This window comes from Anser brachyrhynchus (assembly GCF_964034855.1).
Source record: "Anser brachyrhynchus genome assembly, chromosome: 29".
Classification (NCBI taxonomy): domain Eukaryota; kingdom Metazoa; phylum Chordata; class Aves; order Anseriformes; family Anatidae; genus Anser; species Anser brachyrhynchus.
In genome coordinates this window covers 3,376,827-3,400,981 of record NC_137722.1, presented here as the reverse complement: position 1 = coordinate 3,400,981, position 24,155 = coordinate 3,376,827, and the positions used below count along the sequence as shown (strand labels likewise).

Sequence of the window (24,155 nt, the reverse complement as noted above, 5' to 3'; positions counted from 1 at the left end):
AGTATACTGGATGCACTGGGACGCACTGGGACACACTGGATGTGCTGGGAGGCACTGGGTACACTGGGACGCACTGGGACACACTGGGATGCACTGGGAGCAACTGAGTATACTGGGATGCACTGGGACACACTGGATGTACTGGGAGGCACTGGACACACTGGGACGCACTGGGAGCACTGAGTATACTGGGATGCACTGGGACGCACTGGGACACACTGGATGTACTGGGAGGCACTGGGTACACTGGGACGCACTGGGCCACCCCCATCAGCCCCATCCAGCTGCAGACACCGGGGGGGGGGGGTGCAGAAGCCCCCCCAGTGCCCCCTGCACCCCACGGGGGGGGGTCCCCATCACCCCCCCTCACCCCCCCAGCTGGGGACCCCCCCCTTTGTCCCCGCCCCCCCCCAGCACCCGGTCCCGCTGCGCCCCCCGCACCCCCCGGCTGGGGGGGTCCCGTCCCCCCGTCCCCCCGTCCCCACGGCCGGGTGGGTTTTTTTTTGGGGGGGGGGGGGATGTAACGGGAGGGGGGGGGCAGGAGCTGCGCCATCGCGGGGGCCGAGCGGGAGGCCCCGCCGCTGCCGCCCCCCCCGCGCCAGGCCCCGGTGAGTTGTTGTTTATTTTTTTTGGGGGGGGGGGGCGACGGTTCCGCTGTGGCTGAATTTGGGGCGGGGGGGTCGGTGGTCTCCCCGCCCCCCCCCCCACCCCGCGGCCACCCCATCTCTTTGCTTCTTTGCCCCCCCCCCCCCCCCCCCCCCCCCCCCAGCAGCGTTTCCCCGTCTGAGCGTGATGGACGCCGAGGGGGGGCCGTCAGGCCGGGACCCCCGGGACCCCGAGACCCCCGAGGGCACCGCCGCAGGTGAGCCCCCCCCCCCCGAAGCTCCCCCCCCCCCGGTAGCGTGGGGCTGGTCCCGTACTTGGGGGGCCCACGGGTGCACGGGGAGCGGGGGGAGATGGGGGGGGTGGCTGGGAGGGGGACGCTGCGTTCCTACAGCGTGGGGGTGCTGCCATCCCATAATATGGGGGTATTCTGATTTGTTTGGGGGGGGGGTAAGAGGGGGGCAGGGGTGCCCCCATCCCATAATATTGGGATGGCTCGGTCGCAGGGTGGGGGGGTGTCCTGATCTGGGGGGGGCACCCTCATCCCGTAATAATATGGGGGTGTCCTGATTTTACGGGAGGGGGGACGGGGTGCCCCCATCCCATAATATGGGGGTGTCCTGATTCGGGGGGGGGATGACAGGGGTGCCCCCATCCCATAATATGGGGTGTCCTGATTCGGGGGGGGATGACAGGGGTGCCCCCATCCCATAATATGGGGGTGTCTCTGATTCGGGAGGGGGGATGACAGGGGTGCCCCCATCCCATAATATGGCAATGTCCCAGTCCCACAGCATGGGGGTGTCCCTGATCCCAGGGTGTGCAGATGCCCCGTCCCCATTTTGTGGGGATACCCCAAATCTGGGTATGGGGGGTGCCCCGATCCCAGGGTACGGGGATGTCCTGGTCCCTTGGAACAGGGATACCCCAAATCTGGGCTATGGGGTGCCCCAATCTCAAAGTATTGGGGTTCCCTGATTCCTTGGCACAGGGACACCCCAAATCTGGGCTATGGGGGTGCCCTGATCCCAGGATATGGGGATGTCCTGGTCCCTTGGAACAGGGATACCCCAAATCTGGGCTATGGGGGGTGCACTGATTCCTTGGCACAGGGATACCCCAAAACTGGCTATGGGGGTGCCCTGATCCCAGGTAATGGGGGTGCCCCGATCCCTTGGCACAGGGGTGCCCCAATCCCATGTTATGGGGGTGCTCTGATCCTAGGGTAAGGGGGTTCCCTGGTCCCTTGGCACAGGGATACCCCAAATCTGGGTTATGGGGGTGCCCCAAACGCGGGTTGTGGGGATGCCCCGTCCCCGTTTCGTGGGGATACCCCAAATCTGGGGTGTGGGGGTGTCCCCGGTCCCTTGGCAGAGGGATACCCCAAATCTGGGGTATGGGGAAGCCCCGATTCCTTGGCACAGGGATACCCCAAATCTGGGGTATGGGGAAGCCCCGATTCCTTGGCACAGGGATACCCCAAATCTGGGGTGCCCTGATCGCAGGGTATGGAGGTGTCCCAATTCTGGGGTGCAGGGGATGCTCCAGTCCGTCAGAACAGGGGTACCCCATCCCCATGGCACGGGGGTGCCCTAACCCCGCAGCACAGGGACGCCCCGATCTCGGGGGTGCAGCGATGCCCTGCTCCTGCCCCATGGGGTTTCCGGGTACCCCAACTCCAGCCATGTTTTGGAAGCAGGAATTTGGGCTCCGGGGTCCCCCTCGGCGGTGCCACCCCCACGCCTGTCCCCACCTGGGGACGCGCTGTCCCCGTCCCACACCCCAGGCCTGTCCCGGGGGGGGGGCAACCTCCGTCTGCACCCCAATTCCAGCCTCTTGTCTCTTGGTGGGGACGCCCAGCGGGGCGCCAGCGCTGTCCCCGAAGTGGGGAGGGGGCAGAGGGGATGGGGAAGGGGGAGTGGAGGGGGTGGGGAGGGGAAAGAAGGGTGGAGAAGGTGGGAAAGGGGGTGAAGGGGCCGAAGGGGTGAAGACGGTGGAAATGGGATGGGGAAGGGGCTGAGAGGATGGGAAAGGGGTCAAGGAAATGGGGAAGGGGTCAAGGAGATGGGGAGGGGCCCAAGGGGATGGGGAAAGGGCCAAGGGGATGGGGAAGGGGTCAAGGGGATGAGGAAGGGGTCAAGGAGAGGGGGAAGGGGTCAGGGGAATGGGGAAGGGGCCAAGGGGATGGGGAAGGGGATGGGGAAGGGGACAGTGGATGGGGAAGGTGGGAAAGGGGCTGGGGAATGAAGGGGACAAAGGGGTGAAGAAGGTGGAAATGGGAGGGGAAGGGGCTGAGGGGATGGGAAGGGCCCAGAGGGATGGGGAAGGGGCCAAGGGGATGGGGAAGGGGCCAAGGGGGTGGAGGAGGTGGGAAAGGGATGGGGCAGATGGAAAAGGTCCGGGGTAGGGACAGGGGCTGGGAAAGAGGTAGGGGAGATGGAGGAGGTGGAAGAGGGACAGAGAAGGGGAGGAGGGGATGGAGAAGGTGGGAGAGGGCTGGAGCAAACGGAGAAGGGCTGCAGGAGGTGCAAAAGGGATGGGGAAGGGGCAGAGGGGTCGCGGCCCCTGGCCTGCCCCGCGCCCCCGCCGGTGCCCAGCTCCGCTCTCCCTGCAGCCTGCCCCGGCAGCGAGACCCCCGGGTGCCCGGCGGCGAGGCGGCGGCGGAAGGCACCCGCCCGGCCCCGGGGCAAGGCGTCGGGGGGCCCGCGGGGCCTGGGACCGCTGGAGGAGCTGCTGGGGCTGCGGGGGGGCCGCCTGCGCCCCACCATCTGCGGCGAGTGCGGCAAGGGCTTCAGCCGCAGCTCGGACCTGGCGCGGCACCAGGTCACGCACACCGGCGAGAAGCCCTACACCTGCGGGGCCTGCGGGAAGGGCTTCAGCCAGAACTCCAACCTGGCCACCCACCGGCGCATCCACACCGGCGAGAAGCCCTACGGCTGCGGCGCCTGCGGCAAGCGCTTCAGCGAGAGCTCGGCGCTCGTCCAGCACCAGCGCACGCACACCGGGGAGAAGCCCTACCGCTGCGGGGAGTGCGGCAAGCGCTTCAGCGTCTCCTCCAACCTCATCCGCCACCGGCGCACCCACACCGGCGAGAAGCCCCACGGCTGCCCCGACTGCGGCGAGGGGTTTCGCCACAAATCCCAGCTCCGCCGGCACCAGAAGCTCCACGCCGCCTGATGGGGACCCTGGCGCATGGGGACAAGGAGCGGTGGTGCTACCGGTCCCGCTGCCCGCCCGGGATGGGGACCACAAGGGATGGGATGGGGGTTGGGGACGCGTGGCACCCACGCGCCCAGCCCCGGTGCACCCAAAATCCCCGGGACTGGCCTCAAAAGCCAGGCTGGGGAGGCGCAGCGGGGCCGCGACCCGGATCAATAAAAGGTCCCGGTGCCGAATTGCTCGCCCACCGTTGTCCCCAGGCGCCCCGGGCAGCGCGGGCTGGGTTTTGGGGCCCCCACCGCTGCTACCCCACTTTGCACGGCCCCTGCCACCATAACGCTAAATAGGACCCTAAGAAACACGGGCATTGCCAGTTTCTCCCACCAAAATACTCCCAACAGAAGCCTTTGGGTACACCTGAACTCCCTTTGGGAGCCTTTACGCAACCCCACACACAACAGGACTCTGCGCTTTCTCTCTTTCCAAGCAATCCTAAACGTAACACTAAACCTTACCCTAATTAGGACCCTATAAACACTTATGTTTCCAGTTTCTCCCATCAAAAAGGGCTCCCAATGGAAGCCTTTGGGTACACCTGAACTCCCTTGGGGAGCCTTTATGCAACCGCACTCACAATAGGACTCTGCGCTTTGTCTCTTTCCAAACAACCCTAAACGTATCACTAAAACTAACCCTAACTGGGACCCTAAAAAAACACGTATGGCGCCAGTTTCTGCCATCAAAAAACGCTCCCAACAGAACTCTTTGGGTAGACCTGAACTCTTTGGGAGCCTTTACGCGACCCCACGCACGACAGGACTCTGCACTTTTTCCAAACAACCCTAAACGTAACACGTAACCTAACAGTAAACCTAACCCTAATTAGGACCCTAAAAATACGTCGCCAGTTTCTCCCAGTGAAGGGAGAAGGGCAGCGGCCCAGCCTGGCTGGGCGTTACGCACTGGGTTCCCCGGATCTTTCTCCTTGAGGCACTGATGGCCTTAGCTGAGGCCTTCCTGTCCTGTACGTGACGGTGTCTGCGTGCCACCGAAGCACGGCACGTGTGGGGTGGTTGTGTGCAGGCGTCTGTGGGGCTGCGCCAACCCTGTGCTGGGGATCAGGTGTCCACGCCTGCACGCACACCAGACCCGTGAGCAGACCACTAGAGCGTGTGTGCATCCCTGGGTGTCCCTGGGGGGGAGAGGGTCTTGTTCGTGCGCTGCAGGCTCCCAACCTCTTCAGCACCCCGTTACTATGCCCTGTATCTCAGCCTATCACAGAATCACAGAATTACAACATTTTAGGGGGTGGAAGGGACCTCGAGAGCTCATCGGGTCCAACCCCCCCCTGCCAAAGCAGGTTCCCTACAGCAGGGCCAGCAGGTGCCTTGGCCTTGGGCATTTTCTCATTTGCAGTTTGGGAACTAGGGCAGGAGAGGGCCAGGTACAGGCGCTGAGCTCCACCTGAGCCCACGGTCATTTTGGGGGGGGATTGTTCCAGGGGTGCTCCTTCCTGGTATGGGGGTGAGGGCAGGCAGGGGGAGCATTTGGGAGTTCAGACACTGGGAGGAGATATCAGAGGAGCCCAGGAGCTTCAGGTGCCGGGAATTCAAGGCGTCTATCCACCTCCACCACCGCTGCCTTTGACCACCTGTTTCCTTCTGCTGCAGCTCTGGCTCCTGACGGTGCCACCAAGGAGGTTGGACCGGGCCGGGTCGCAGCCCCCCAGCACCCTGAAATGCCTGGGGGATGCCCTGCTCCCAGCCCTGACACTTCTTGTGCATGGTGCAGGAAAAGCTTCAAATATCAGCACCACATGAAGCAGCAAGAGTACATCCACAGCGTCCCACTGCCTCCCTTACCCACCACCTATCACCCCCGTACCTCCTGCCAACACCCAGACCCCATCCATTGCATGAGCCTCCCAGCCCCCGATGACCCTCTGGATCTGCCCCCAAGGCAGGGGCTGGTGTCCCCCCAAGGTTCCTCCAGGAGCCAGCTGTGCCCCCTAGGGTCCTGTGCGCCGTGAGTGCTTCCCTTCTGCCCCATCTTACCTGAGCCCTTGGGACCCTGCCCACCCTCCAACCTCCTGCAGACCCTGGGCATACCAGATCCGGTGGGCACTGCCACGGGGAACTGGGAGCAGCTGGTACAACCAGTGAGTAAAGGGGCTGGGACACTGGGAGAACACTGGGAGGCCGTAGAGGCAGCAGGTGGCAGCACTGGGTGCTTGAGGGCACGCTGAAGGGTGCTGAGACCCTGGGGACCGAGGGCCTTGGCAGGGCACGGTGCCAGCCACTGTGCCCCCCGACCTGTGTCCTACAGGCAGGGGGCTTGGAGGTGCCGGTGGTGGCTGCAGTAGGGCACGGATGGGCGCTTCCTCTGTGAGCTCTGCCCCAAGGGTTTCTTTCTGCAAGGGCAGCTCCCTGCTGCAACGCTGCTACAAGCACAACCCGTAGCAGGACACGGGTGCACTGGCAGGGCTGGGGGCTGCAAGTGCAGGGAGGCAGCGGGGAGGCAGCGGGCAGTAGCAAGGAGTATGGGGGTCAGCCTGGGCTGAGGGAAGGGGGACAAAGCCACGGAGCTGGGGTTTCCCAGCAGCAGGGCAGAACCAGGAGGCTACCCAGGCACCAGCATGCTTCCCTCGCTCCCCAGCAGCAGGCCAGCACCCACGCTGCTGCCCGCTCTGTGCCAAAGCCTTCGATTCCGGAACAAGCAACACCTGGCCGAGTACCAACAGCTGTGCACCAGCAAGCAGCCCTTCTGCTGCAGGCACTGCTGGAAACGCTTCTCCCACTCTGGTACCTACCTGCAACGCAAGCACTGCCACTCGGCGTGCTGCAGGCCCCCCGGCCCCCCAGGCACCTCCCAGAGGAACACATCAGGCACAGCCCGATCCTGCCCTGGCGGTAACTGAGCCACCAGAGCCGGGGCACTCTCCCGGTGGGTCTGATGGTGACAGATACGTTTTTAATGAACGGTGGAAATAAATCAATGTTGGAACAACCTTGGGGAGGCATACGGGGCATGGCAGAGTGCGGCAGGAGGGGAAGTTTGGGGCTGCCATATTCCCTAGAGCATGAAGAGGGGGCTCCAGGAGTCTTCTCTGGGAAAGGAACGGGAAGAGGGTAGCTCCTGGTGCTGCAGGCCCCCAACCCCGATCAGAGCAGGAGGCCCTGGCAGTCCCAGGGAAGACGCCTGCTTACCGCAGAGTCCATGGTGCACAGGGCAGGAAGGGGCAATGGCAGCTGAGATACCCGTGCCCAGTATGGGGGGGGGGGATCAGGCTCAAGGAGGGGTGGGGAAGATGCGGTCAAAGTGTGCCAGCAGCAGCTCCACGGCCTGGTTCTGCTGGGACATGCCCACGGCCAGGCTGCCTGGCTCCCGCTCCGGACGCAGCAGCGTCGGCCCGAACACGATGCCGATGTTCTGGCATGTCATGCGGTTGACGTCTGCCTGCCCCATCACCCTGGGAATGCACAAGATTCAGGGGGAGGGGAGAGGTGTCTCATGCAACCCATCTAGCTCCCCCATTCTCCCTTTGTTGTCCCCGGGGGCTTGTACCCCAGGGCTCCATCGCTCTGACGGTGTGCCCTAACCCCTCATCCCACCCCATGTACCAGGACCACCCCATCCCTCCCCAGACAAGCAGGTCAGCCCCTCTCAAGGCTGATCCTCGTAATGCAAACCCCCAGCTACCCCATACCCTGAACCCCTGTGGGGCATCCCCAAGCCCACCCCCAGCCCGGCAGCAGGCCCCCTTACCGGCAGAGGTGAGCCACGAGGTAGCGCAGGGTGGCATAGTTGTGGGGGGGCATGCTCTGCACCAGCTCAGCCACCCGCTGCACCTGCTCCTGGGGGTCCGGCAGCTCTGGGGGAGCCACAGGGGTCAGACACCACGGCCCCCCAGCTCCCACAGCCTGGGGACCCTGTGGGGAGACACTTACTGACGGCTTCAATGAAGGGGTTGAAGAGCCCGTAAGGCACTAGGGGTTCGGGTAGCTCCCGGAGGAAGAGCTTGAGGGCACCGGTCACCACGTGGATGTCGCTCCACTCAGGGTCCGCCAGGCTGAGCCGCTCCTCTGGGGGAAACGGGGGGGCTCAGCCTGCACCTGGGCCACCACGGCCCCGGCACCACCAGGGCAACCTCTGCACAGCCACCCCAGCTCACCTTGGCACAGCTGCTCGGGGAAGACATAGCGCCCATCCGAGGTCACAGCTCGTTCTGCAGAGATGAAAGGGTATTTGGGGCGGGGGGGGGACAGGGGCGGACAGTCCCCTTCCCCCTGTCTCTGTGTATGTACCCCAGCACAGCCCCCTTGCCCATCTCCCCATCTGGTGCCCCCTCATCCCCTCACCCTGGTCCACGGCAAACCGCAGCTTCTGGATCACAGAGAGGTTCCCGTTGATCCGGTAAATCCCATCAACGTCAAGGCCTGGGGACAAGGACGGGGTGAGACACGGTAGGTGGCTCTGCGATGGGCGGGAGGGCCGTGCCCCCTGGGGTACCGACCTCTCTCCTCAACAGCCTCCACGCAGAGCCGGACGAAGCGGGGCACTGTGGCGTTCTCCCGCTGGCACAGGGCTTCCAGGCGGCACCCGAACACCTGGTCTGGGAGAAGGCAGTGCTGGGGCAAACTGGGAGCGGAGGGAATGGGACCTGGGGACTGGGGCCAGGAGGGGAAGCAGGGAACTGGGAGATGGGGGACTGCCAGCAAGGGCAGGGAGGGACGCCAGGAATGGGACAAGTCTCTGGGGCCAGAAAGTGGCACTGGGATGGGAGAGACTGAGTCCAATTGAGCAATGGGACTGATGGGGGCACAGGGACTTGGCGTGGGGATGGGGACACTGGGACCAACTGGGGACCAGCACCCAAATCTCACTCTTACGCTCAGGCACCCTCCTCTCCCGCTTTTGAGTGCAAGGGGAGTATGTGGAAGGGTATGGGGGGTCCCAAGGGTGCAGTGGGATTTAGGGGAGGTCCCAGAGTTGGAGAGCCCCACCTCGAATGAGCCCCTTCTCCTGCAGGCTCTGGAGAGGGGGCCGTTTGATGATGAAGCGCCTCAGCTTGCTCTTCACCCGTTTCTTCTCTGAGGTGTCAGGAGCGGGGGGGGCACCTGGAGGCAGAGCAGGCCCAGGGGGGTCACCGCAGCCCCGAGCCCCGAAGCCTGCCACTCTCAATCCCCAGCCCTACCTGGGGACCTAGTCCCCTCGGTGACCCACGGCGCCTCATCCTCGTCCCCACTGAGCTCCGCCAGGTCCCTGCTGGGTACATGGCGCAGCCACCCCAAAGGCACGTCCATGGGGTTCTCCAGGTCCTGGTGGTGATGGGAACGCTCAGCAGCGCAGGCAGAACTGTGGGCAACCACCGGGCGGCCCCTGTCCCCCAGGCACTCACCAGCCGGTGGATTACCTCCCGTATGGCCCGGGCCCACTCCTGGATCGTGGCCTCGTGGTCTGACTGCAGCAGGAACTCGTTACCTGTCACTGTGCGGAGCTGGGGGAGGCAGCAGGACATGGGAGGGGGGCAAGGAAGCCAGGGGAACCCAGACACTCCTCCCTCCCACCCTGCCCTTAATAGGGGCTCCTGAGGTGCCCCTAACCCAACTGGGGCTCTCCATGGCCCCTGGTGAAGTGGCAACCCAACCCGTGTCCCATTCTGGGGTCCGTGTATCTGCCGGGCTGCATCTTTTAGGGGTCCCCTTGTCCGCGGACCGACAGGGCATCGCTGCAACGCCTGCATGCTTTTGGAGAGCCTGCTGCTTTCAGGGTCCCGCTCCACTCACGTGGATGACGTTCTTCTTGCTGGAGAGGTGGCGGGCCCAGTCCAGCGCAGCCCCTCGCAAGTCCACGCTGCTCTCAGGGCGGCTGCTGGCAGGGCACTGCGGGGCGCTGGGTGTCAGCGGGTACCCTGCCCCCTGGTGTCTCCGTAGCCCCCCCCCCCCCGCTGTCCCCACTGTCCCCCCGTGCCTCCCATTGCCTTGGCAGCCCCCCATCTCCCAAGTCCCAGCTCCTCCGTGCCCCCAACTCACCCAGGTGGCGGGTGCCGGGCCCTTGGGCTCCTTGTAGAAGACGAGGCTGTTCCTGGCCAGCACCACCCAGGAGACCCCCCAGCTCTTCCTGGGGGCAGTGGGTGAGGGGCACCTCACCAGGGCTGGGGGCTGGCTTGGTGCCCCCTACCCCGGTAGAGGGTCTCTCCATGGGCCTCCGGCGCTCTTTGACCACTCTTGCCCCAGATTTCCCCCTCCCTCCCCCCCCCCCCCCCCCCCATCCTGGCACAGCCAAAACCACCTTTTTGTGCCCAGGACATCGCGTGTCTGAAGCTGTAGAGGCCAGACACAGCCCCCCCCTCCCCAGGTACAGCACAGCCCCTCCATAAACTCCCCACCCCAACTAGCGCAGTCCCTGTCTGTCCAAATGGGGATCCCCCTCTCCCCCCAAATCCGGCATGGACCCACAGACTGACATCGCCCCCTTGTCTTAATACGGACCTTTACAAGGCTGCACGGTCCCTTCTGCTTTCCTGGAGGACCCCTCTGCCCTGGAAAAGCCCCCCCAGTGCCCTGACACCTCCCCTTGAACAACGGGGACCCCCCCCTGCCCTGTGGCGAACCCCAGCTTAACGCAGCCCCCTGCACCATGAGCTCCCCCACCCGCCCCAGGCCCCCTGGGGACAGCCCCTTCCACCAGGACCCTCTGCCCCCATTCCTGGCACAGCCCCCCCGCACCAGGACCACCACCACCCGCCATCCTGGGGCAACATCCTGCCTACCCCAGCCCTCACCTGAGCTTCCTGCCCCCCTCGGCGATCTTGGTCCTGTTGAGCTGCCCAGCCTTCTGCACCTCCTGCGGGAACACGGTCAGCGCTGCCCCCGCTCCCCCCGCCCCTCCCGGTTACCCCAGGGTAACTCACGGTGGGTAAGTCAAGGCTGCGGGGCGGGGGCTTGGCGGGGGCCCGGGGGGGCAGCGAGGTGTCCGCGCAATCCTCCTGGCTGTGCTGGGAGAGGGGCTGGCCACGGATCACCTGCGGGGGAGATGGCGAGAGGGGCACGGTCCAGGACACCTGCCAGGCCCCCGGCGCCGCCCCTGTCACCCATGCACGCTGCCTCAACCCCCTCCCGCCCAGCCCAGTGCCCCCCATCCTCCTCCGTTCCCCTGCCACCCCCCCCTCCCCGTGGTGCCTCATCCCCGTGCCCCCTCCCCGTGGCTCACGGTGCCGCCGCCGTCCGGGGGGCTCTGGTGTGCCGGGCTCTTGGGGCGCTCCGCAGCAGGGCTCTGGTCCTGGGCACGACGGAGGGGACGCGAGTCAGCCTCGGGGAATGGCGTGGCTGGAGACCCGCGGCAATTAACGCTAGCGCTAATTGCCAGCGGCCCGGTGGGGCCGTGCCAGGGACACGGGTGGGCACGGAGAGGGACCGGGGAGGGCACCAGGAGAGGCGCGGGGGGCAGTGGTGGGGCCACACGGAAAGGGTGGGTGTGAAGGTATTTGTAGGATGATGGGCGAGCATCGGGGGGTCACAGGGACCACTGTGGGGGGGAGACGGAAGAGGACGGGTGGGCATCGGTGAGGGCACAGAGGGCACTGGGAAGGATGCTGGTGGGGAAATGGAGCACACAGGGGTGCACGGAGGGGTAGGGGCGCGTAGACCCAGCCAGCCGGGGTGCCGGCCCCCATGCCCACCGCCTCGCGGTGCCGCCGGGGGGGTTTCCAGGAGGTCATGCCCGTCTGGGGGTTGTAGAAGAAGCAGCGGCCAGTGCTGGGGTCCTGGTGACGCTCCCAGGCCCCCAAAACCTGGAGGGGGGGCCCGGCTGGCACGGGGGGCTCTCCCTGGCCCCCCGCCCGCTGCAGCTCCTCGAAGTTGCAGTAGATCGCGGGGGTCACCATGCCAGCTCCAGGTCGGGGGATCTGTGCGGGACAGACCCTCGCGTTGACGCCGCCCCGTGCCGTGCCTCAGCCCCCTGCCCCGGGGGCTCAACCCCTGCCCCCCGACCCCCTGCGGCACCCCCAGCCGCAGGCGGCACCCCCAGCGGCACCCCCTCCCGTTGCCCTTCCGCCGTGCCCCCAGCCCCGTGCCGTGCCCCCCAACCTGCGCCGTGCCCAGCGCAGATCAGGGTTGTGCAATCGCCTCCCCACAGACATTTATCCTGCCCCCCCCCCCGGCATCTGTGCCCTCTCCCCCCCCCCCACGATGTTCCCCCCCCCAGACCTGGTGCCTCACACCCACCTGTTGCCCGCAGCAGCGCAGCCCCGGCCCCCGAGCCCTGCTGCGGGCAGCACAGGGCCCCCCCCGACCCCCCCCACCCCCCCCCGCTGCACTTCCTCCGCTGCCCCCACCGAGATGAGGAAGCGGTGGCAGCGGGGGCGGGGTTGGAGGGTGCTGGGGTGCCGGGGGGGGGGGGTGCATAGGGTGCGGTCCAGGAGAGCGAGGTTCTGGGTGCAGGGAGGCGATGCAGGGGTGCAGGGTGTGGAAGGTGGGTGCACGGATTTTTTTTGGGGGGGGGGTTAGGAACAGGGGCACAGGCAGGGCCGTAGGTGCTCCGAGAGGGACAGGGCTGGGGGCTGCCCTCTGAGGGCCACCTCACCCCCACTTACCCCAGTGCCCTGGGCCAGCAGCTCCTGCTGGGACTGGGACTGTGGCAGGGGCGGGGGGGCAGGCAGGGGCCCCCCCGCCAGCTGGCTGGTGCTGACGCTGCGGCCCACGGGGCGCATGGGCACGCTGGCCTCCTGGGGAGGGGCGGGGGGGGGTCCACACAGGTTCTCCACTGAGTGGTACTGAGACAGCAGGCCTGGAGGAAGAGAGTGGGGTACCCACCAACCCGAAAGGATGCTCCAGTCGGGGGGGGGGCAGAGTCCCCAGCCCCACGGCCCTTGTTTCCCCCGGTGCTGTATCCCCCCGTCCTCTGCTCCCAGCGTCCCCTTATCTTATGCCCCTAATGCCCCCACTCCCCTTATCTTATGCCCCTAATTCCCCCAGCCCTTTGCTCCCAAACCCGGTGCTCCACGGCTCCGCTCTCCCAGCATCCTGCCCCCCCCCACCTCACTCACCTGCGTACGCAGGCAGGCTCGGGGGCTGCACGCTCCATCTCCCGATGTCGCCGGCGTCCAGCTCGGCCACGTAGGTGGCAGGGACGAAGAAGGGCCGAGCCCAGCGGGGCTCACTGGCCCGCCTCACCTGCCACCAGTCCTCGTTGGCCTTGCGGAGCAGCAGGAATTGCTCACCTGCAGCCATGGCCACGTGCCGCCCGTCCTCGGCACGGTACGTGTAGTCGTAGAGGGCGCGGAGCACCACGGCCGGCTCAGCGCGCCGCCACCGCCGCCCCTCCAGCCGCCACCTCCCTGCCAGCATCGTCGCCCCGCTCAGGACGCCGGAGCCCTGGCCATCTGCAGGGCACAACGCCGCGGGTCAGGGCAGGTGTCCCCCGTGGCCCCATAGCCGGCGCGGCTCCGGGCAGCGGCGCAACGGGGCTCAAGCAGCGCCGCGGGGCAGCAGCAGGGACCCCACCTGCAGGGCCTGGACTCTCCAGGCAACACCGTGCCCCAAGGCCGGGCCGTGCCCAGCCACCACGGCAATGGCACCCGTGCCTCCCGTTGAGGCTGTGCCCCACCGTCATGGGTTTCTCCCCCGGCCACAGCAGTGCCCCATGAGCAGCGCGGGGCCCGTGTTCTGCCCCGGTTCCTGATGCCAAGGGAGCCGGCGTCTGCCCTTGGGCTGTGGGGGGCTGAGGGGAAGCGAGGGGGCTGGGGGCGCGGGCTTGGCTGGCGCCCGGGGACCTGACGGAAACGCAGCAGTTTCTGTAGCAGGAAGCAGCGAGGCTGCGGCTTCCTTGCACCACACGCTATGGGGTTGGGGGGCAGTGCCGGGGGGGGGGGGGGGGGTTGGTCTCGGCCCCGGGTTCCCAAGTGCCCATCCCACGGTCCCACATCCCCGCAGCTCCCCGTCCCCCGCTCCTCATCCCGCAGCCCTGCGGCGTCACGGCCCCCGGCCCTCATCCCTCTCGCCGCACGCTTTCCCAGTTCCCCCGGCCCCCCCCATCCCGAGGACCCTCCAGCCCCACGGCCCGTGGTTCCGGACCCCCAGCGCCACGGCTCCGCGGCACCCAGCCCTGCTGGGGGGCACACTCACCATCTTCGGGGCGCTGCCACGGAGCCAGCGGGGGGGACCCGACGCCGGGGCAGAGAGGTGCTGGGGGCTGACGGGGGGGTGGGGGGGTGCAGGCAGAGGAGCCTGCGGGTGTCCTGCCAGCCGCTCCCCCAGCCTAACACCCGCGGCCCCGCTCGACCCCAAGCGCCTTTCGGCTCTGGCTACCCGTTAAAGGAGAGGGGGCGACACCCGTGGGGCCGAACCCCGGGGAAAGCAGCCCCGGGGTGCTCGCACCGCCCCGGCGGCAAAGCAGCCCTGTTCCGGGGGAGGACCCCAGCCCGATCCCCGCCGCCCGCCCCCGCTTCCCTTCGCCCTCTCCGCCCGCCGGTTGCTGCTGCGCGGGGGACGTCCCGGGGACCGGGAGCGGGCGGCGTGAAGCCGGGCTGCGTTTGCACCGAGCTCCCGGTGCGGCACGGAGGCGCCCCCGGTGCCTGCCCCCCCGGGACCTGCACCTGCCGGGGAGGCGGCGGCGATGACACGGGGCGTGCGGCAAGGCGGGGCGGGACGGGACGGGACGGGTGGGACGGGAGGGGACGGGGCTGAACGGGACGGGACGGGACGGGTGGGACGGGACGGGACTGGACGGGACGGGACCGGACGGGCTGGGACCGGACGGAACGGGACGGGACTGGATGGGACTGGACGGGACGGGACGGGACGGGGCGGGACCGGACGGGGCACTCGGACGCCTGCGGGACGTTCTCGGTCCGAGGGCAGGGCGCCGGCTGCGCTCCCGGGGACGCGCCCGGTGCTCGCGGCTGCCCCGAGCGGGGGGGGGGGAAGCGGCCCCCGGTCCCGCAGCGCCTCTCCGTGACGTCACCGCCCCGTGCCGCGGCGGCAGCGGAGCCGCAGCGGCCCCGCTCGGTTGCCATGGCAACGCCGGCCGGCCGGCCCCGCCGCCACCGCGAGGAGGAGGCTCTCGCGAGAGCTTGGGCCTCTCGGCGCGGGGCATTATGGGAGTTGTAGTTCCACGCGGACGCGACGCGCCATTCCGGCGGGACCCCCCCGCGCGGAGCATTGTGGGAGTTGTAGTTCTACGCGACCCGAAGGCCCCATTCCGAAAGCTCCCGCGCAGAGCATTGTGGGAGTCGTAGTTCCCCGCGAACCGGACGCCCCGCGCCGGAAGCCGTTGCTCGCGGCCCTCCCCGGTTGCATCAGCGGCGATGCGGCTGCAGGTGGCGGCGGGCGGCCCCGCGGCGCTGAAGGTGGTGGCGGCCGCTCAGTGCGCCGCCGCCCCGGTGCGGCTCTGCTGGAGCGCCCCGGCAGGTGAGGCCGCCGCTGGGGAGGGGGGGGGAACCCGCGGCACCGGGCGGGGGGGGGGGGGGGACCCGCGGCACCGGGAGGCCGCGCCGTGCCCCCCCCTCCGCCCCCCTGACGGGCCCGCCCGTCCCGCAGAGCAGCCCCTGTCGCCGCTGTGCTCCCCGTGGGTGCCCGCCCTGCAGCTGGACAGCGGCGCCGTGCTCTTCTCCCCCAACGCCATCTGCCAGTGAGTACCGGCGGGGTGCGGGGCTGCAGCGGGGCCGCGGGACGCCGAGCGGGGCCGGAGCTCTGCCCCTGCCCTGCCCTCCCCTCCCGCAGGTACTTCTTCCTGGCCGGCGGACAGGAGCCGACCGACCTCACCAACCAGTGGCTGGAGTGGGAGGCCACGGAGCTGCAGGTGGGCGTCCGAGGCGCTGCTGGGCCGCCGGGGCGGGGGTCTGGCTCGTGGCCTCGGCCTGCCTGACCCCCGTTCCGCCGTCCGCTCCCAGCCGGTGGTGGCGGCGGCCTTGTACGCGCAGCTGGTGCACGGCAAGAAGGGGCTGGAGGCGGCGGGGGCCCTGGGGAAGCTGCTGGCTTACATCGAGCAGAGCTTGTCCGGGAGAGGCACCGCTTACCTTGCCGGGGTAAGTGGGACCCCCCAGCATGGGAGAATCCTGCCCTCTGGGGGGGGGGGGATTCGGGGACAGCCCTTTTCCCTGGGGAGCTGTGCTCCCCTCCTGTCTTCCCTGAGGCAGAGCCCAGAGCCCGGGCTGGGGCTGTCTCAGGGCTTGACGCTGCTTTTCTGGGCCAGGATACCAAGTCGGTGGCTGACGTGGTTGTGTGGGGAGCCCTGTTCCCTGTGCTCCAGGATGAGGCCAGCTTGTCAAGTAAGAGGGAAACAAGTGTGTCAGGAGGGGCATATTTCCTGTGTCCCCACAACCGTGAGAACCACCTACTGTCTCCTCCCCAAGACGAGCTGCAGGCGCTGAGAACCTGGTTCCAGAGCATGACGCTCTCAGAGGCCTGCAGGAAAGCTGCTGACTCTGTGCTGATGCCCGAGAGGCTCCTGGAGTTCAAGTCCTACCTGCAGAAGCAGCCTCCGCCTTGCCTGGCCATGGAGAGAGCCACCAGTAATGAGCCTGAGGTACAGCCCTGGCCCCCTTGCTCAGCCACGGCACAGGAACACGTTTCCCCTCGGGCTGATGGCAATAGTCCCGCAGACCCCCCCCCGGGACCCGCTGCCCCCTCGCTCATCAGCTGTTTTCCCCCACAGGAGGAAGAAGCTTCTGAGCGGGCCCTGACGGAGGAGGAAATCACAGCTGCTGCAGATGCCTGGGCCCGTGGTGCTGCGGCACTGCCCAAGCCCTGGCATCCGCAGAAACCCGTGTGAGTCCCAAACCGACGCAAGGCTCGGGCTGTTGCGGACGTCTGGGCGATCTTGAAGGGGGTCGCAGGCTGGTGCCGCGTCGCTCTGAGGTGAGCTGGCCTCGTTGCCCTTTGTGTTTGCGTTAACTGCTCCTGCCCGTGCCAGGTTGCCTGTGGAGGGCATGAGAAACGTCCTGATCACCAGCGCCCTGCCCTACGTGAACAACGTGCCTCACCTCGGTAACATCATCGGCTGCGTCCTCAGCGCCGACACCTTCGCCAGGTGAGGTGCCGGCCGCTGGAAGCTCCCTGCTGCCAGAGGTTCCTCGGGGGCGGGGGAGGTGGAAGGGGGCAGCCGTGCCGCCCCCCAGCACCTGCACGGGTGTCAGGGGCCTCCGCCCGCAGGTACTGTCGCCTGCGGAACTGGAACACGCTGTACGTGTGCGGCACGGACGAGTACGGCACGGCCACTGAGACTAAGGCAGTGGAAGAGGGGCTGACTCCTCGGGAGATCTGTGACAAGTACAACGCCATCCACGCTGACATCTACCGCTGGTTCCACATCTCCTTCGACTACTTTGGCCGCACCACCACACCTCACCAGACCGCGTGAGCTGCTGCACCGCCCAGGGCTTCACAGGGGAGGGGTGGTGTTGGTGCTGTGGGTGGTGGGGGAACCCCGGCGTGGCCAGCTGAGGGTGTTCTAGGGCTCTCTGGTGTTTCCTGGCTGCTTGCAACTGCTCTGTTCCTTTTCCTCTGCTTTCCCAGGATTGCCCAGGACATCTTTCAGCGCCTGCTGGCCCGCGGTTTCCTGCTGCAAGACACCGTGGAGCAGCTGCAGTGTGAGGGCTGCCAGCGATTCCTGGCTGACCGCTTTGTGGAGGGCATCTGCCCCTTCTGCAGCTACGAGGAGGCCCGGGGGGACCAGTGTGATAAATGTGGCAAGCTCATCAATGCTGTGGAACTGAAGGTGGGATGGGATCCCTCTGGGAGGCCCGTTGCTTTGCCTGGGACCCCAGCCTTGTCCCGGGCTCTATCCAAGCTGTGTTTCTCTGTTTCTCTTCCCAACAGAAGCCCCAGTGCAAGCTTTGCAGGGGCGTCCCCGTGGTAAAGCCCACCCAGCACCTCTTCCTAGACCTTCCCAAGGTAGGCTTCCCTCACTGGGGGGACTGGGGAGGGGACAGAACACCCCCGGGCACCGCTTCCCATCCCGGTGTGCTGCCAACAGCTGGAGGAGCAGCTGGAACCGTGGCTGGAGCGCTCCTGGACCACCGGGGACTGGACAGCCAACGCTCGCTACATCACTCGCTCCTGGATCCGGGATGGGCTCAAGCCCCGCTGTATCACCCGTGACCTGAAGTGGGGCACGCCCGTGCCTCTCGATGGCTTCCGTGACAAGGTGGGTGGCTCCTGAGCAGCCGGTTAGCCAGCCTGGGCCTCAGCCTGCCCTGCCTTGGGCGTTCCTTGCTCAGGTATCGCTTCCCCCCCTCCCCGCCAGGTGTTCTACGTGTGGTTCGATGCTCCCATCGGCTACTTGTCCATCACGGCCAACTACACGGACCAGTGGGAGAGGTGGTGGAAGAACCCCCAGCAGGTAAAGAGCTGGGGCAGCCGCAGGGTCGGGGTCCACGGGGATCTGCTCACGTCCCCTTCCCCTGCTTCGCAGGTTGAGCTGTACAACTTCATGGCCAAGGACAACGTCCCCTTCCACAGCGTCATATTTCCGTGCTCGCTCCTGGGTGCTGACGACAACTACACCCTGGTGAACCACCTCATCGCTACAGGTACCGGGGGGGGGTTCTCCGGGGATTTGGGGGGGGGTCTCTGCTTTCCCTCAGCCCCGGGAACGGTCCGCTCAGCCCCACACGGGCACAAAACCGCATTTCCCTGCTTTGCCTTGGAAAACCCGCCCTGAGCAGAGCGTGGGGGCTACGACTACATTGCCGTGCCCTCTGTGTCGCGGGACTGTTCCCTGCCTGGGTCCCACGGTGGTGCCCCTCCTGCCCCCCCCCAGAGTACCTGAACTACGAGGACGGGAAGTTCTCCAAGAGCAGAGGCGTGGGGGTGTTCGGGGACATGGCCAAGGACACGGGCATCCCGGCGGACATCTGGCGCTTCTACCTGCTGTACCTGCGGCCTGAGGGGCAGGACAGCGCCTTCTCCTGGAGCGACCTCATGCTCAAGAACAACTCGGAGCTGCTGAACAACCTGGGGAACTTCATCAACAGGTGAGGCAGGGTGGGAAGGGGGGGGGGGAGCATCTCTGGCTCCAGCCTCTGCTCACGCCTGCCCCTCCCTCCCCAGAGCTGGAATGTTTGTGTGCAAGTTCTTCGGTGGCATTGTCCCCGACATGGTCCTGACAGCCGATGACAAGAGGCTCCTGGCTCGTGTCACCCTGGAGCTGCGCCAGTACCACCAGCTGCTGGAGAAAGTCCGGTGCGTAGCTGAAACCCCAGGGCTGGGGAGTTCAGGGACGTGGGGGTGAAGTTCTGACCTGGAGCAGCCGCTCGGCCCTTCTCTGCCCCCCCCCCCCAGCATTCGCGATGCCCTGCGATGCATCCTCAGCATCTCTCGCCACGGCAATCAGTACATCCAGGTGAACGAGCCCTGGAAGAGGATCAAGGGCAACGAGGAAGACAGGTAGGAAGAGTTCAGGAGCACGGGGGGGCCACGGCCTGGGAGCTGGCGCTGATGGAGGGGTTTTCTGCCCGGCAGGCAGCGCGCGGGCACGGTGACCGGTGTGGCGGTGAACATGGCCTCCCTGCTGGCTGTCATGGTGCAGCCCTACATGCCCAGCGTCAGCGTGGCCATCCAGGGGCAGCTCTGCATCCCCCCGGAGTGCTTCGTCCTGAGCCCCATCTTCACCTGCACCTTGCCCCCCGGGCACCGTGTGGGCACGGTAGGCGGAAGGCTGTGGGACAGGGGATGGGTGGGGTGGGGGTAAGCCAGAGCCCCGCAGGGCCTAAGCCCTCTTTTCCCCTGGTTCTAGGTGAGTCCCCTTTTCCAGAAGCTGGAGAACGACCAGATCGAAGCCCTCCGCAAGCGATTTGGGGGAGGGCAGGTGAGTGGGGGCCGTAACGCTCCTCCGACTCGGGCAGCTCCTAGTTGCTCCATCTCTCCTGTTTCTTTCCTCACTGTCTCTCCTTTCCCAGCCCGAAGACCTCAATGTAGTACGTCAGGTAACTCCCTGGTACTGCCACGGGGGTGCTGCTGGGACCCCCCTCCCCAGCATGCAGGGGGTGCATGGGATGCATAGCTCTGCTCCTGGACCCTACACCCCCCCCGTTCTGTCTTTCCACAGGCTAAGCCAACCCCTCCAGCCTCAGACCCTGTTCCAGCTCCAGCCTCTGGGAGTGTTGTGGCTCCAGCTGACCCCCAGCTGATCCAGGAGCTGACAGAGCAGGTAGCCAAGCAGGTGAGCGCGTGGGAGCTGCCCCCTCTCAACCCCTTCCCCTCTCCCTGGCCTCAGAACCTCACCCCTGGCCTTCCCCAGGGCAACCACGTGCGGCAGCTGAAGGCCAACAAGGCAGAGAAGGCACAGGTTGACAGTGAGGTGGCCAAACTGCTGGAACTGAAGAAACAGCTGGCACTAGCAGAGGGCAAAAGTCCCGAAATCCTCGTACCAAAGGGGAAACGGAAGAAATAGCACGTAGCTTCGCTGTGCCGTGGGACAGCTACAGCCCTGGAACTGCAAAGACCAGACTGAACTGTGCTGACGGTTACACGTGTGTAATAAAATGCAAAGAACTGTACAACGTCTGGAAGCTATGCATTCCCCCGTGGCATCAGTCTGTGCCAGTTGGGCAGCGCCCTTCCAGTTCATGGCTGCCCCCCAAGTCCGTTGGGGACAGCAGAGTCCTGCGCCTGGTGCCAACGAGGCCGTGTCAGCGTCTAAGTCCGGCGGAGATTCACTATGCGATTAATGAGCGCTGTCCGTGTGTTCTCCACCTCGGCACTGAGCCGCCGGATCTCTTCCCGGAGCTGCTCGTTGCGGGCTGTCAGCTCCAGCACCCGCTGCTCATTGCTCTGCTCCCGGTTCTTGGCCAGCGCCTTGTTTGCTGTTACGCCACTGCCCCTCTTCCTCTTCGCCTTGTGCCCCACCTGTTTGTCCTCGGTGCCCAGCTGGGTGGGGGAGCTGCTGCAGAAAGCATGGTCCGGCGGCTGCACTGCCTCCGTGCCTGCCGCGCTGTGTGGTCCCAGCAGCTCCTGCAGCTCTGCAGTCAGGGCAGCATCCAGCTCACAGCTCTCTGGAACGCTGCCAGTCCCCTCTGGGCCCCACAGCGGGGCCGTCTCTGATGGCCCTTCCTACAGGGAAGGAAAAAGGAGCCAGTCCAGGATGACAGACGCCCCCCGGCACACCTCTCCCTGCAGAGCATCCCCAGCCCCTCCGCTCACCTGTTCAGCCCCCCAAGGTGCTGGGAGGCCCGGGGGCTCCGCTGCTGCCAGCACCTCCTGCAGGTCCTGGTACCAGGCCTCGAGCTCCCAGCCGGGCAGGCCACCAGCGGACCCTGCCACAGGCAGCCCCTCAGCTGCCATCGTCACCTGCAGGCCACCCTGGGGCTGCGGGGAGAGGGGGATAAGTGCAGTCAGGACCCCCGGCTCCACGATACTGCTCCCGGGGGCGGCGCTGCTCTCCCAGCCCCCTGCGCGCAGGGGGAGGCCCCCCCTCCTTACCTGCTCTCAGGTGTGGTGATCCACCAGGATGCACTTTCTCCGTGACGCCTGAGGAGCGAGAGAGGCTGGATCAGACGCGCGTCGTGCCCCCCCCCCCCCCCCCCCCCAACTCCCACGGCTCCGCGGGCAAGCTCGGAGCCCCCCGCCCACCCCCGCTCCCCGGGGGACGGCACGGAGCCCTGCTGCGGGGAGGATCCCGGGGGCGGGCGGCCCCCACCCCCCGCGGGGCTCCCGTACCCGCAGCCGGGCCCCCTGACGAGCGGGCTCCCTCCCGCCGCCTCGGCCCGGGGGCAGGGCCTAGGCCTAGGCCCCGGCCCACCGCCCCCTCGCAGCCCCACGGCCGCCGGTGGCTCGGGACCGGACCGCACGGGACCGGGCCGCACCGCGGGGCTCCCCCGCACCTTCCCCCCCGCACCTTCCTGCGCGGCCCCGGCTCCCCGCGGCTCCGTCCCGCGCGCTGCCCCCGTCTCATCCTCATCCGCATCTTCCCCGCTCCAGCTGTGCCGCCGCCCGGCCCCCGCCGCTCCTTTTAAGCCCTCGCATGACGCAACGCTTGCGTCAGCCGCGCCCAATGGGCGCCCGCGGCGGCGGGACGGGCGGGAAGGGCGAGCCAATGGGAGCGGGAGGGGTGCAGGCGCGCGGCCCCGCCTCGCGGGCGGGAGCGGCCCCCTCGCCGCGTCACGCGCCCCGGGGTGGGTCACGTGGCTGGGTGATGCAAGGGCTGGAAACAGGGCCCGCTCTGCCCCGCCCCGCCTTAAAGGGCCCGCAGCGAGGCCGTGCCCGGCGCCGTGCGCATGCGCAGAGGCGGGGCCGGCGCTGCTCGGCCATTTCCTGAGGGGGCCGGGGTCGGGGCCCGCTCCGGTACCGGGCGGCAACGCCGGGACAGGGGGCGGGCGGCTCGGCCCGGGCTCCCTGCCGTCGCTGCTGGTGCAGGGGGTGGCTTATTCAGGGGGACGGGGAGCTCGGTGCGCCCAGCCTGTGATTTTGCCCCACGTCAGCCCTAAGCTGCAGCCAGGGGCTCGTTTTGTCCCGTGCCCCCGGCCTCGTTCCCTGCCTCCGGTGTCACAGGCGGCAGTGGTGCATCCCGAGAGGCCTCTGCCTGCTCCCACTGAGGCCAGGGATAGAAGGATGGGGGGCTGTTTAATCACGGTAATGATTTCTAAATAAAACGATCGTTATTATTGAAGCCAGGAAGGGAAGAACGGGGGCTCGCTTCATCGCATTAAAATAGGTGTTGCTGAGTGTCTTTGCTTACTGCTCTGCAAATGAACTGAAACGAGGAGCCTCAGGGCCCCCCACGGAGGATGTTTCCTGAAAAAAATGGGGAACATGTCTCAAAAAAACAACAAAAAACCTCCAAACCTGTCTCAAAAGACCGACCTTGCGGTTCGGACAAGAGCCATGGAGCAGCTGAGTCTGTACAAAGGCAGGGGGTCGGCTAGTGGTGATGAAGAAGAGCCACCAACCTTCATCCCCACGACCCCCCGACGACCACCACCAGAAGGCACTGCGCGCGGGGATAGGTTATGCATATGTATAGGCATATTGGGAAACTTCATGCCTATGTAACTCTTTACTGTCTATAACGCAAGCAAGTTGCCGCGTTGGGGTGCGCATGCCTTTGGGAGCTGTCCCGCATGTGCCTGGTGCTGAAATAAACCACATACCTACTTTATAATTCATTTGCTTTGAGTTGTGGAGTTCTTCCACGAATCAGTGTCATAAGCAGCAATTTTCTATCCAGAGAGGCCTCTGTCTGCTCTCACCTGCTCCAGATCATGCTTACTGCCTGCAGCACTTGCTTGGCACCAACACAGGCAGAGAGCTAGGAGCAGGGCTGAGCGTGAGGGAGAGGCCAAGCCCTGCAGCTGCTGCTTGCAGCTCATCTCTTACTCTCAGGAGCACCGGGAACGGATGGGAACACCTCACTAAGGTGGCCTTGTCCCACGCCAGCGCACACAGCCTGGTCAGAGACGTGACAGATGCAGGAGGGGTTCTGAGAGCAAGCCCATTCCCCAGTATCCCAAGCACGGGGAGAGGAGAGCCGCATGAAGGGAGAGCCAGTGTTGGGCTGGGGCATGAGCCCCCTGTCAGGCTCTTTCTCACCTGCATCTTGTCATAAGTCTTGGCAAAGACTTATGCAAGTCTTTGTCCGAGTCTTTTCAAAATGAGGGGGGTGTAGCTGCTTCTCCCTCAGGCGGTGGTGGCTTCTCCCATTCTCTTGCTTGTCAGAGGCATTCTGGGGTGATGTGGAGCTCCACAAGTGGAAGCGGCTCGGGCACCTGCTTCACAGAGTGCCTGTGGGATGGATGAGCTGTAACTGATGAGAACAGCCCCAAAGGCCTCCAGCCGTGGCCTGCTCCCCTGTACTGCGTCTGGCTGGGATAGAGTTAATATTCTTAATAGCAGCTTGTAAGGTGCTGTGTTTTAGAGCTGTGGCCAAAACGATGCTGGTAGTGCGCTGAAGTTGTTCGCTTTTGCTGACCAGTGTTTGCACAGCATCGAGGCCTTCTCTAGTTCTTTTACACCTATTTTTACACCTATTTACACTATATTTGTCTATTACACCCGCCCCTCGAGTGAATGGCCGTGGGGTGAGCCAGAGGTTGGGAGGAGACATAACCAGGCAGAGCAACCGTACTAACCAACAAGACGTTCCACGCCATGTAATGTCATGCTCAGCAATAAAAGGGTAAAAGAGGGGGTTTAGAGAGTTATGCAACACATCCTTTCCAGGATTGGTCCCATCACTGGGGATCGGTCATTTTAGAATAGAATGGAATAGAATAGCTCGAGTCGGAAGGGATCGTCAAAGATCATCCAGTCCAACAGCTGAACCACTCCAGAGTTAACTAAAAGTTAAAGCTTATTATTGAGGGCATCATCCAAATGCCTCTCGAACACTGACAGGCATGGGGAGTTACCACCTCACCAGGAAGCCTGTGCCAGTGTTTGACCACCCTCATGGTAAGG

General features: G+C 66.1%; 4 protein-coding genes across 7 annotated transcripts; 2 read left to right on the top strand and 2 right to left on the bottom strand.

Moving 5' to 3' along the window:
• The first annotated feature begins 269 nt into the window (after positions 1-269).
• LOC308184173 (uncharacterized protein) lies at positions 270-3,998 on the top strand. Its single transcript, XM_080571004.1, has 3 exons — positions 270-608; positions 770-862; positions 3,218-3,998. The coding sequence occupies exons 2-3, from the start codon at positions 793-795 to the stop codon at positions 3,778-3,780; spliced, it is 633 nt and encodes a 210-aa protein (XP_080427130.1). The 5' UTR covers positions 270-608; positions 770-792; the 3' UTR covers positions 3,781-3,998.
• Positions 3,999-6,712: 2,714 nt separating this feature from the next.
• ARHGAP9 (Rho GTPase activating protein 9) lies at positions 6,713-14,161 on the bottom strand. 3 transcript variants are annotated; one of them, XM_080571002.1, is made up of 18 exons: positions 13,887-14,161; positions 12,809-13,144; positions 12,356-12,549; positions 11,444-11,668; positions 10,975-11,043; positions 10,676-10,786; positions 10,547-10,608; positions 9,795-9,882; positions 9,549-9,644; positions 9,161-9,259; positions 8,957-9,080; positions 8,766-8,879; positions 8,276-8,374; positions 8,121-8,198; positions 7,934-7,987; positions 7,710-7,844; positions 7,528-7,633; positions 6,713-7,231 (listed from the first exon to the last, which is right to left on the bottom strand). In XM_080571002.1, the coding sequence occupies exons 2-18, from the start codon at positions 13,107-13,109 to the stop codon at positions 7,051-7,053; spliced, it is 2,136 nt and encodes a 711-aa protein (XP_080427128.1). In that variant the 5' UTR covers positions 13,110-13,144; positions 13,887-14,161; the 3' UTR covers positions 6,713-7,050. The 3 variants fall into 3 exon arrangements, with proteins under 3 accessions (XP_080427128.1, XP_080427127.1, XP_080427129.1); XM_080571001.1 differs by lacking the exon at positions 13,887-14,161 and adding an exon at positions 13,266-13,517; XM_080571003.1 differs by lacking the exons at positions 12,356-12,549; positions 12,809-13,144; positions 13,887-14,161 and adding an exon at positions 11,988-12,134.
• Positions 14,162-14,991: 830 nt separating this feature from the next.
• Positions 14,992-20,260, top strand: MARS1 (methionyl-tRNA synthetase 1). 2 transcript variants are annotated; one of them, XM_080570998.1, is made up of 22 exons: positions 14,992-15,170; positions 15,300-15,390; positions 15,483-15,561; positions 15,653-15,787; positions 15,955-16,030; positions 16,115-16,287; positions 16,417-16,529; positions 16,675-16,791; positions 16,914-17,117; positions 17,277-17,478; positions 17,580-17,654; positions 17,737-17,907; positions 18,007-18,102; positions 18,175-18,292; positions 18,523-18,736; positions 18,813-18,944; positions 19,044-19,148; positions 19,224-19,407; positions 19,498-19,569; positions 19,661-19,687; positions 19,810-19,923; positions 20,002-20,260. In XM_080570998.1, exons 1-22 carry the CDS (start codon positions 15,068-15,070, stop codon positions 20,152-20,154), a joined length of 2,754 nt encoding a protein of 917 aa, XP_080427124.1. In that variant the 5' UTR covers positions 14,992-15,067; the 3' UTR covers positions 20,155-20,260. The 2 variants fall into 2 exon arrangements, with proteins under 2 accessions (XP_080427124.1, XP_080427125.1); XM_080570999.1 differs by lacking the exon at positions 19,661-19,687 and having other exon boundaries at positions 14,993-15,170.
• DDIT3 (DNA damage inducible transcript 3) lies at positions 20,222-21,711 on the bottom strand. The gene is made up of 4 exons (XM_080571005.1): positions 21,598-21,711; positions 21,183-21,230; positions 20,904-21,068; positions 20,222-20,813 (listed from the first exon to the last, which is right to left on the bottom strand). The coding sequence occupies exons 3-4, from the start codon at positions 21,042-21,044 to the stop codon at positions 20,400-20,402; spliced, it is 555 nt and encodes a 184-aa protein (XP_080427131.1). The 5' UTR covers positions 21,045-21,068; positions 21,183-21,230; positions 21,598-21,711; the 3' UTR covers positions 20,222-20,399.
• Positions 21,712-24,155: the final 2,444 nt, after the last annotated feature.